Source organism: Oreochromis aureus, linkage group 12, assembly GCF_013358895.1.
Source record: "Oreochromis aureus strain Israel breed Guangdong linkage group 12, ZZ_aureus, whole genome shotgun sequence".
Lineage (NCBI taxonomy): Eukaryota > Metazoa > Chordata > Actinopteri > Cichliformes > Cichlidae > Oreochromis > Oreochromis aureus.
Window position 1 is genome coordinate 11,877,594 of NC_052953.1, and position 12,310 is coordinate 11,889,903.

The 12,310-nt window shown below is 38.2% G+C and overlaps 1 protein-coding gene across 1 annotated transcript; it reads right to left on the minus strand.

Moving 5' to 3' along the window:
• Window positions 1-3,912: 3,912 nt before the first annotated feature.
• On the minus strand, window positions 3,913-11,978 carry paip1 (poly(A) binding protein interacting protein 1). Its single transcript, XM_031728033.2, has 11 exons — window positions 11,564-11,978; window positions 9,097-9,248; window positions 8,784-8,981; window positions 8,523-8,635; window positions 7,986-8,097; window positions 7,354-7,479; window positions 7,137-7,243; window positions 6,712-6,829; window positions 6,540-6,594; window positions 6,026-6,104; window positions 3,913-4,992 (listed from the first exon to the last, which is right to left on the minus strand). Exons 1-11 carry the CDS (start codon window positions 11,760-11,762, stop codon window positions 4,905-4,907), a joined length of 1,347 nt encoding a protein of 448 aa, XP_031583893.1. The 5' UTR covers window positions 11,763-11,978; the 3' UTR covers window positions 3,913-4,904.
• Window positions 11,979-12,310: the final 332 nt, after the last annotated feature.

Below are 12,310 nucleotides of genomic sequence, written 5' to 3' on the forward strand. Positions count from 1 at the left end.
TTTGATAAAATCTGGGATGAGAAACTGAAAGTGCAACTTTTCCCAAAGTTAATAACTGACTCATCGGTCTCATATATACAAAGCAAACTGCATCTGTTAAAGGGTCCCGCCTTTAACAGGATACTAATTTCCTTTATTTATGAATATGATTTCACAAAAGCGGTATCAAAGGTTTTTAAAGAGTTAAATTTGTTAAGTAATGCTAAACAATCTAAGGAAGGATCTTGAAACAGACGAGCCAGCAGTTTATTTTCCCGTCAGGCACATACAGAATGTGGCAGTGTAGGAGAGTCATTGAAAATCCCCTCCAAGGCGGCTCATGAGTCATTCCAAGTTGGTCAGGATGTTAGGAGACGATTTGTAATCACAGGCCAAGCCTTTTGTTTCACAGGATGAGGTAGCCCGCTGTCACACGTATGCGTTTTTTAATGTAAACTTGCTTTCTTTATTTTTTTGTCTTTGTTACATCTTGGCATAAAAAGGTAGTTTTGGTTTTATTGTGTGTTTTTCCAGGGTTTGAGATACAATTTGTTGATATTCGTTCCAGCACCACTACACCTGTGATTACACAGTCAAAACATTTCAAGATAATATATTCTCAAAAAATCTTTCTCTGCGAGTCACTAAAATTCTGTCAAATGAGCAACTTTCCACCAGAAACATACATTCCCATTTATAGTCAGGTCAGTAGTATCATTCTCTAGTTTGTTTCTCTAGACAATATACTGAAGCCTCATGAATATCCACAGTGTTGCTTCACACTTGCAAATTACAAACTGAGCACACATCTCATCTATGTCCTGCTTATAGCACTTGCAGACAGATCATGACATTATCAGCCACTTGTTGAAATTTGAGGACCAAACTCCTAAACTCTTTTAAAGTATCTTTAATTTATTTAATTCTAAATTAATTTAGAAATACAAGTGCTCTTTGTGTCATTTTCTGACATGTCACATTTGTTGCTGTTTTCTGTGTTTATTTGACAAGTTATTACATTTAAAACATGTTATGCAGAGGATGGCAGAGACATGAATACAGGAATGAAAGCAAGTTCTGGGTGAGTGGATTGTAGCACAGAGCTAATCCCTCTTTCACACCCAAATGCTGACCAATGGGAATCTCGGGTCCTGGTTTGCCCCGTTGCATTTTGAGCCACACAGTCACATCCAGCAGGCTCACAGGGGCTCACGAGTCAATGACTGCACACAGACTGCTGTTGGAAATGTGACTGGATGAAGTTACTATCCTGTCATGTGACCAAAAATAGATATGTATAGTTATGTACAAGATTTGTAAATATATATTTTCAACTAAAAAAGCCAGCACTAAGCAAACAGGGGGAACCTTTTCTCAGCTTTATTTTATGCCAGTCATGAGTTAGCAGCAAGTGGTTTGTAGATTAAGATATCAGCCATATGCAGTGTGCTTCCTCTGTGGATGACACATACAAATTTAAACAGCACTCATGAGCCGTTCATTTTTAGCAGAGCAGTTTGAAACGGTATGTGAGATAAGTGAGAAAATTGTTTGATGACATTACATTGTATGCAGACTAGAAAGCAAATGTTCCCTCTTTTGTTCAGAAAACTGTAACAGATGGTAACTGTTTACTACCCAGAAAGTCTCTCTCTCTCTCTCTCTCTCTCTCCCTCTCTTTTGGTATGGCAGTGAATTAGCAATTGAAAACATATTTAAAACATTATGTACTAATACTAGCTTCATTCAAAGCTCAAACTGTAACTGTTGTTGTTATTATCGTTGGTTTGCATTTCCCATAAATGAGCCACCACAGTGCTTTAAATACAGCATCAGTAGCACAGCGGCACGGTGGTTTGCACTGCCACAGCAAGACGGTCCTGAGTTCGATTCCACCATCAGACTGGGGTCTTTCTGTGTGGAGTTTTCATCTTCTACCTGCGTTCTCTGGCTTCCTCCCACAGTCCAAAGCAATTAGTGGGGATAGGTTAATTGGAAACTCTAAATTGCCCATAGGTGTGAATGGTTGTCTGTGTCTATGTGTTACTGGTGACCAGTCCAGGGTGTACCCTGCCTCTCGCCCTAAGACAGCTGGGATAGGCTCCAGCCCCCTCTGTGGAAGAGAGTGGATGGATGGAGCCACCACACTGCTTTAAACATACAGACAAGAAAGAAATGCAAAATATATTCTGAATGAAACTTGCTTTCTAATGCTTCCATAGCACATAACAGCTGTTTAACTGCATCAAGAAAATATCTATGGTGTGTTATGGAGGTTAATTATATAGTATGACTGTTTTCCTGTTTTCTAAAAATGTAAATGTAGAAATGAAAGAGATGTGAGACTGAGAGGTTGTCATTTTATGTTTGTGTTTGGTAGAAAACATGGTACCATCTACTGTCAACCAATTTGCTGCACATCCATCTCCATGTAACTCTGCTTCATAATATAAGGCCAGTACTGAAACTAAATAATTAGTCTTCACAATTACTTAAATGTCAAGACAAAAAGAGACCTCACCACCCCTTTATTTAAGTTAAAGTTACTGAAGTACCAAATGTTGTGTTGTGTTGTTCATGGACTTCCCTGACAACGAACGACTTACTCACTTTACAAACATTATTCACTTTATTCACCAAATGGTAGCAATCACAATTGTACAGTTTCATGTCTGTAAACTGGGAGACTGTTAAAAGGGTGGAACAATCACACATAGAGCAAATGGAAAAATTTAATGCATGTTTTCTCACTCTGTGCAAAACAATGATACACAAAGAAATTGCCAAGAAATGTTCCACTTTGATGAATTTGTGCCATGAAGATTTAAGGCAGTTATGAATGCAAAAGGGAGTCGACCGTGGTACTTGTAAGTCTACCTAAAAAAGTAGCAGGTTAGTGTGTATATACCAAGGAAGCAAGCAATTTATTTATATATTACATACTGTGTCATATGCTAAGGACTAAATTGGTTTTTAAGACGTGTTTTAAAAGTGGACGGTGAAGGGGCCTCTCTAATGTGCTGGGGCAGATTGTTCAAGAGATTAGGAGCGGCAATAGTATAGTACCAAAAACAATCATACAAATCACCATCACCTCTTACTAACAGAATGACAACTGCATTGAGCGTTTGTTTCACCATTATAACCAAAAAATGATATAACAGGAATATTTGTCTTGTGAACCCTGTTGAAACTGCTACATTTTACTAATATAAAGAAAAAATATTCTTCTTGACTGACAAAACCTCATGACTAACTCTTTTTACTTTGATGACACAACATGTTTCCGAAGCTTGGTAGAGCACTGTTCTGGTTGCAGCAGATGACGTACCAATGAGTACAGGTCAGGATTGATGAAATCTAGTTGTTTGATACAATATGATATGATTTATTGTCCCCTTAGGGAAAACTGATGTGGACTCAAGTACTGTACTGACACAGAGTTACCACCTGATGGCAGAGTTTGTTCAGAAGATGTTTCTAGGAGGAATTTTTTTTAGTATTTATGCACACAAAGTAAAAATTCTCATTTCTTTTCAGGTCCAGGTAAGTGTCATAAATATACAGCCATTAATTCAAACAGTCACTCCCAGTTGACAAATACAGTAGCGAATATGGAAGCCTCCTCCTTTCCACTAACAACAGCTTGATGTCCGCATCTACTGGTAAGTTTATCTTGCTTCTCTTGTTTTAGGTCAGTCTCCTTCCAGTGCATCCTTAGTACAATGATGTGAGGTAATGTTTGTTTCAGGGTCTTCCAGTCCAGTTATACATCTGTATCCATCTCTGTAACTCTCTCTCTCTCTCTATACACACCCACACCAAACTTACTATTGAGACGGAAAAAAAACATGGATAAAATAAAGGCATTAAAAAAAACCCACCACCAACAACAACTATAAACTCAAAAACACAAATCAAGCAAATGCAGTCTCACATTATAAAGAATTTATTGCAGGCAAACAATACTATAAATAATATTTACAAACTATAAAACAACATTCCGTTTTATGGGAGCCACAGATTGCTGGTAAACAGTCTTTCAGTCTCGGGATAACAAGGAGTCTGTTTCTGCAGTTCAGTTATGCAACCCTGACCTGTAAGATGTGTATATATTTGAAAGTACATTCAGGAAATCAATTGGATTTAGATGCAGATTTCAGTTTTCAAGCTCTGAATTTTCCACAAAAGTCTTTGTCAATGTTCGCTTCACAGTTTGTGAATGAATTTAAATATTTTCTTATGTAGGTGCTATACTGCTTCTTAATTTGCACAGCTTTCTACAGAGCTCTTGAACACTTCAGTTAGCTGCAGCCAGATGAATAGGTGAACAGCCCAAAATATAGTGTTTAATATTGACGGTGTGATGCAATATCACAACAGTAGGGATAAAGGCTGTAATACGTAGTAAAACAACCACCTCACTCATCTACAGAGAATTTAACATCAGGATAAAGCATCTCTGTGATGCTGTTTTTCTGGCCTCTACCTATAGACTGGGGAATTAATTAGCAGTTAACAAATTATGCACACATTAGATTAAAACACATCCACCTTTAAGAAAATAACAAAAAAAAAAAATCCACAGCAAACTACTTCCCTCTTGGCATTTAGTTTAGGCATAAGGGAAAGAAAATCTTGGAAGCTACTTCAAAAGAACAAAGAAAGAACTTCCATGTCAAAAGAAGTCTAAATTCTTCAACCTTCTGAACAGTTATCGCACTGATTGTCCCAATTTTTCTAATCAACACTGACTGAAAACAGTGTCGTTAGTGCAACTATGAACAGCTTGTTTTGTTAAAATGCTTGCAGTAAAATAAAAATCTGAGCCTATCAAATGCTAGTTTTTTCTTTTTCTTCCGGCACGTTGAGTGGGAAAGTACAGTATATGCCTGCTTCAGACTTTCAGATTCTTCGCTCTCACGTCATTGTTGTCGTTTCCTCTCTGACTCTAAACAAAAATGCTCAAAAGCTTCTTCTATCTCTGGCTCCATCTCGTCCTCAAAGTCGTATCTGTGAACGCAATGCAAGGGATTTAGATGCATGGATGTTACTTTTAAGATCCTTAAAAGTAAAATGTGTACATTAAAGTATTCGGCATTTCAAAACATATTCACAGAGACACACACAGCTCTGAGAAAGACAGAAAAAGCGGGCGGGGGGGGGAGCAGGAGTGAGTTAAGCCCTCTTTCACACCCAGCTGCTGACTAAACTGAATCTGAGACTGTGGTCAGCCCTGTTGCATTGTGGGGCAGTCAAACACAGCTGCCAAGCTCAGGGGCCCACAGGTCAGTGGTGGTCACATGACTTCTCTTGGGAAGCTACTATTCGATCACATGACCAAAGTTGTGCAAGCATGGTGACATGGTTGAAATCATACAAAATGTGGTCTAAATGACACCACGGTAACGCGAAGATTAAGCTAATTAGTGCACCTGCAGTGTTACTGAAACATTGCGGACTGTATGAGAAATGTGTAATAATTTTACAGATAAACTCAAATTATTGCACTTAGTCGCTCACATTTGTAATTCTCCAGGTTTACGTACTCTTACTTGCCAAACTAAGCGGAGTTTGATATCAGACAGGAAGATGTAAGTGAACCACAATGATGTCTGCAACACATTACATGTGTGGATTAATTGTGCACCTGAAGGGCATTCAGATGTACAGAAAAAGAAAAAAAAAAAAAAGTGCTGATGCTATAAGTCAGCAACTTCAGCATTGCTGAGTGACTATGGAGGGCAAAACCGTCAAACTAAGAAATGAGCCAGTAAATTAATCCAGTTCACCAAAAATAATGAAGCTTTTTAACAAATACTTTATCTGCTTTTGTATTAAAGCCCACATTTATGTTTTCACACTGCATTTTAAGTGTATTTTTCTTTCAATTTATCTACTTTCTATATGCATTAGCAGAGAATTAACAGATGTATCTAGTTAACAAAGCAAGAAGCTTCAGTAAATAAGATAAGAGGAGGGGAACCAAAAATAAATAAATAAGTCCTTATGATCCTTATCAATTACATTTACAGTGGGTACTTACACTTCATTTCCATTTTCACCATATACATCATGGAAATAGTCCTGCCTGTCCAGCATCTCTTGGTATTTTTCAGCATAATCTGTAAAACCATAGAGATAACATAAGAAAGATCAGCATCATAATCATACGCCAATTTAAAGTAGTAGCAGCATGTAAATTACATACAGGACAATGACCTGACTCAGGAGAGCCAAGAAAACAGTTGAAAATGTGTTGAACAACACAGAGATAATTGTGCACGGGTCAAATTTAGAACAATTAATAGAAAGATTCTATTCTATTCGGCAAATACATACTGCTGTTTGAACTTAACAGTATGCACCTACAGCCTGCTCAAACGCTACTAGACAATCCCTAAAAGCACTACAAGTGGACTGGAAACGGAAACCTGAAAACTTCCAGTTTAAAAACATACAAACATTTTAAAAAGTCCCTTGCCTAGAGATGTGTGCATATCCACATGAAGGACTGAATTTTTTAATTTCCCTATGCATGGACATATCTGTAGACTGACCTGGGTCTGCTGCTGTGAAAGGAGTGCCATCTTCTGTGTAGAACGTAGGTTCATTCTGGAAGGTTGAAACACAAATGCATGAAATATAAGAAATAAAGAGGCAGTGAAAGACGCAAAATTAAAGGAAAGACAAAATGAGTGATATGAGGAGCATGCCACAGTTAAAACTGACCATGAAGTAGTTGGGGTCATTGTCTGGTGTGGCACTGCTAGCTGCTGCAGCCACTTGAACTCTGCCCCAGTCACTGGACCTCAGCTCCACTAGTTTAAGAAGCATCTGTCTCACATCTCTGAGAAGAAATATTAATTAGAAACTTTTATCTAGGAGGCTCATAAATAAGATGATATGGCAATTTATGGCTACCTCTTAAATTATGGCACATGTTCCCTTGATCCTAAAACTAAATTTCAAGTTTAGAAATTTAGAAAATTTTATTTATTTTCATGAATATTTCACGAAAATAAATCAAAAGATTTTTAATGAGCTGATGAACGTGCTCACATGTGACCATCAGAGGCGACTATGTGTCTTTCTTTTTAACTACAAATTAGATTTAAGAAGAAGTGGTACATAAAAGATCAGACTGGTTGTCACACCTGCTGCAGGTAGCATCCAGAACAATGTCTTCTATTCTTTTGATTAATTCTCCCATGTGCGACTCTCCACTCTCTTTCCAGGCATCATCCAGGACAGAACCTGTCAACTGCAAATTCAAAACATAATCTCATTTCCTCCATAAATGATGGACATACATCAAAAGATTTGAAAAAAATAAATAAAAATCTGGTAACATTTTCAACTGAACTCCGGCACCTTAAGCAGTTTGACAGCGCAGATGAGATTTGCATCCACAGGATTGGAGAACAGACTGATCAACAGGTCTTTCAGAGCACCTAGTAGGACACGTGCTCGAACTGGAGGTCCCTGTCCACTTTTTATCTAAAAAATAAAAGATTTACACACATGTGGAAAAGTGAATGACACAATTAAAAGCTGACAGTAATCTGGTCGCTATTCTGGTGTTTGGGACTTACACTGTGAGATGCTCCTTCCTAGCTCCAAAGACAAGATTAATAACTAGCTGCCAGGAAGGTAGTGAGGCTGCTTATTAAAAGAAAACCTTGCATACACCAGGACACTGAGCTATGCGGTATTTCACACACTCAAATTATATTTGGTGATTCATTTTGCAGCTAGCGACTGTTTTCTTTGCTGTGATCTGTAGCTCTGCTGCAACCTAGAGGGCCACTCTAAACCAGGAGCTGAAGAAGATGCAGAACTTGCACGAGGCTCGCTAAGGCTGAGAACAGACCAAGGACTACTAACAATAAATGCTCTTTTGAACAATAGTCTTGGAAAAAGACTCACTGGGGTAAGCAGACACCTCCCAGCTACCAACACAAGCAGAATCCAAAGGAGACACTGCAGCGACTCTGAGTTCTTACCTCCAAATGTAGGTACAGCTCTCCCAGAAACAGCACATACGAGTGAAATTTCTTCTGAGTCTCTGGTTCTCCACGAACAGCTGCATCCCTTTGTTGAAACTCTGTTTGACATCTGAAACAGACAACATTCTTACTTTTGAAGTGATAAACTGAATCTATGGGTGACATTCTGTGGTGCTGTACACCTTACATATGTTTATTAACTCTTATATTTATATGCCAGGCAGGTCACAGGATAAAAATCTGGGCCTATAGTTTGGAGTGTTGGTTTAAAAAAAATGAAAGTAAAAAAATATGCAAGTTTTGCAGAAATAGTGAAGAAAATAAAATTCCCATCTTTTTGCCTGAGCCAGCTAATAACTTACAACAAGCAGAGATGGAGAGTGCCAGTATTATAACAATTAACAAACTTGTATTATTTTATATTGATCCTGCCCAGTGCAGAGGTTAAAAAATGGTTATATACGTCTTCATTTACTTTTTATAAGAGGTTGTCCAAATATTTATGCATACAAATCAGAAAGGGGGAAAAACGACCTTATCAGAAGGAGCTGACGAAAGTTGCCGCTTGCCGGGGTGATGATGAGGTGATGGGAAAGGTAGTTACAAAGCCTGGCACCAGTATAAGCAAAGTTTGGAATAGAAGTGGACTGCAATAAAAAGAAAGGCAAAGATATCAGTGAGGTCCCCTTTACAAAATTGCACATATTGTAAATTTATTTTGTAAATATGTGTCTAAAGGTTTAAAATTATATTATACAATGCCTAAAATTAAAGACTGAATGTGAATCTCAGAACCTGTGTGTAGATCAGCTCCACCAGCTCCTTCAACAACTCTTCAGTGGTAACCCAGGAATTGAGAATACCAGTAATGTATTCAACATCTGACTCAAAGGACCCTGGCGAGGAACTCAGGTGGCCAAGAAAGTCTGTGACTGTATCAGCCAGAGTTGGTTCGCCGTAATAGGCATCGCTGTCATCATAGTAAGCGGAGTCCTTTACAAAAATTGAAAGAAAAACATGAAAACTCAGAGAAAAATTCAGCAAGAACTCCAAAAACTCACCATAAAATGCATCAAAATGAATGTATAGTGTAAAAATTTGCTCTTACATCATATTGGTTAAATCCCAAAGGGACAAATTCGGGAGCATTAGCTGAAAGCTTTGATGACTTGATCATGGAATCCACATCATTACCACCTCTTGAAGCAGATGTGTTGTTGCTATTTGGACTCTGTGGAGGTCTGCTTTGTCTTCTATAATCTGGAAAAACAAAAATGTTGTCAGGCTTTCCTGTATGGGAGACTACAAAGGTGTTTTTCTAAAAAATAAAAAATAAAAATAAAAAAAAATACTGCTGTAATGTGGTTTATTTTTAACAATCTTTGGGGGAACAAAGAAGGTCTGTAACACTGAGAAACACGCTTTACCATCAGATGAGTGGACAATATATAGCACTACATGGGCTCTGTCATTGTTTTACTTTTATTTGGACTTTTGATTCCCTTAACAAAAATACTGAACACCTTTGACACACCAGGTGGAAATTGCTTGCAGTATGCACACAGATTTGACATGACATTTAGAACACCAAATAAAACAGGCAATATAAGACGCAGCACTGTCCAAAAACTTAACACGAGAAATGAATGTTAGCCCTGTGTAACAATACAACAACAGCAAAGACCAAGACATGGTACTGTCTTGGTCTTTGCCTACTGTTAACGTTAGTTCAACAGAACTAACTTTGCACTATTAAAAGGTGTACTGTGTTTTAGGAGAAGCCCTAGCTCAATTTAAACACTGGGATGCCAAAACTCATTTATCTGATGAAAAATCTAACCTTAAAATATGTAAATGATTCTGGTGTGTAGTGCCCAAAACTGATTGTCTGACAAAAACAAAATCTGTATTTAAACTGTTGTGAATGAATTATTAACTTATAATTTCTCAAACATATCCCTGACGAATGACAACTTCTTTTGATGCAGAAAGAACATTCCCTCCTGAAGGTAGACACTGAAGTCAGCTTTTGGCAAAGTGATTTTAATGTATTTATTTATTCAGTCTCACTGACAGTAAAAATGTCTCTCTTTTTTTCAAGAGCTATTTGGCCAAGAGGGCAGCAGAAACTGCAGTAAATGCAAGATGTCCCATAATGATGGGATGCATTTTACTGTTAATTTACCAGCGCACGGTCATTTGTCTGTCTTTGAAATGTTGTGTATTTACACACTGCCAATTTAAATTTGATATATTCTTGACAGGTATCTGATATCTTCTTTGCATTTCAGTGGTTATCCAGATCCACAGTGAACTACTTCCTGTGTGGTTACCTCAGGGAAAGTGTGCATTCAGGTAAATCCTGCATAGCTGCAGAGGTAAAACAAAGCATCCAGAGAGAGACTGCATCCATTCCAGTTTATATGCTAAGCGACCCTGTGTTTGGATTAAAAGGGAGAAAGTGCATAAATGTTCTCTTCCTGGTGACCATCTAAGGAAGGTAATTCATAGATCTTAGATAATATGAAGAATATGTAATAAATTTAAATATTTGCACTTAACATCATTATTCTTATCAAAGATACTTGAATTTAAAATGTCTCCATTATTACGGGACATCCTGTCCTTTTTAATAATTGTATAAAGATATTTAATTGTCCACAAAAGGACTGCATTGATTATAATCTAGGCTACAGAGTAGGTAAAATGCAGACTTATAAAGACACTTGCAAAAAAGGTCATTTCTTTATTTAATATATAATCCTGCTGACTAAAGACCATTTAGCAATGGAAACAAATATATCAACATAGAAAAGGTGCTAACCACTCGTTTTTCAATAAGAACTAAACCACCACTTTATCTGAAGCGCCACAAACATGAATTACGGATTCTTCATGACTTCATTTCCTGCCATTTGTGCACCATTCGTGTATTTCTGATAGTTCGTGAGGTTTTAGATGACTAATAATGCGTTTTGCTCCATTAAGTATTACTTCAATTCATGATAGCCGACTTACTCTTACTGTAAAGTGTGGTCCTCTGACAATTTCATGAAATCCTGTTTACTAAGTAACCCCTTAAGAAACAAGATCCAGGCTCCTAGTCGTGCAAAAACTGGACGTTTACGGAGTCTCGTGAGCTTTTTTTTTTTTTTTAAATCGTTGCTTCACTTCCCAGTGCCAAGCTAGTTCTTCCTCCTTTTGCGCTGAGGGTGGGCTAGCCTTAGCTAACCCAACTCTACAAGTACAAGCACAAGTTTAACCTGGGAAAGACAGAGTTAACTGTGCGAGCTTTATTTAGATGATGCCTAAGCTCACATGAAATCCAACAAACGCGTGGATTTCCCAACCGAAAAGCGCTAAGGTTAGCTTTCTCTTAGCAGCTAGCTAATGTCAACTCCAGATTTATCACAACCGAGCGCTCCCCAGAGAAAAAATGTCAACCAGATAATATTTACACTCAAACAAACACAATCTGGGCCTTAGGTCTCCATGCCAGCGAGTTAAAATTTCAAATACCCGAATCTGAAAGCAGCTAGCTGAATTAGCTCAGCTGCTGTTTGACAGCTCCGTACCTCCATCAGGCATGTCGCTGACAGAGCCAATGCTGTTCTCGGTAAAAGGAGGAGTTGTTCGCGGCTGTCTCAGCGGCTCTCTTTGGTTGAAGAGCGGGGTCTTGCTGTCAGCGTCCCCAGCGCCAGTCATGAGTCCGGGGTCTGCTGGAAAATTACGGGATCTCCCTGCTCCGGGAGCTCGGTCGAAATTCTCGTTCATGACTGCTCGCTGTCAGCCTCGGCTCTTAAAACAGCATCTGATATAAACGAAGATGTTCCGTTCGCCCTTGCAGCTGCCGTTTCCCGTGCGTAGCGGCAAGTGCTTGTGTTTTTATGACTGTAAAACGCGTCCTATCTCTCTTTCATGGTGGCCTTTTCTCTATCGGATAGTATCAGTATGTAATGCTACATAACTTTTTCGGCCACTTCCTTTAACAACAAACTTGCTGTCACTGATTATCCAGAATAAAAAAATCTGCCTCCCTCTAGTGGCACGGAGTGGAAGTGGGCGCTGCAATAAAAACCGTATTGCACGGGATCGTTTAACACTTAAGCACAGTAATGTATTTTTTTATGGATTACTGTGCAAAGGCCTTGAAACATTTATTTAACATTTATGAAACATATGCAAATTTAAATGGAAATCCATTATATAAGGCAAAAACTAAATTTGAACAACTGTGCTTGGAAGTCAGCATTTGGCACCACCAGCTGTATTCTTCACACAACATGAATGCTCTTAGGCAAGACTTCTTTAAGTGTTCTTTA

Bases quoted from the DNA above. Each gene is read 5' to 3' on its own strand.
- paip1 (XM_031728033.2), bottom strand. From the start codon at position 11,762: ATGAACGAGAATTTCGACCGAGCTCCCGGAGCAGGGAGATCCCGTAAT. The intron at 9,249-11,563 runs GTACGGAGCTGT...TTGTTTTTCCAG, and splicing joins CAGCGACATGCCTGATGGAG to ATTATAGAAGACAAAGCAGA. The intron at 8,098-8,522 runs GTCGTTTTTCCC...TGTCTGTTTCAG, and splicing joins CGTCAGCTCCTTCTGATAAG to ATGTCAAACAGAGTTTCAAC.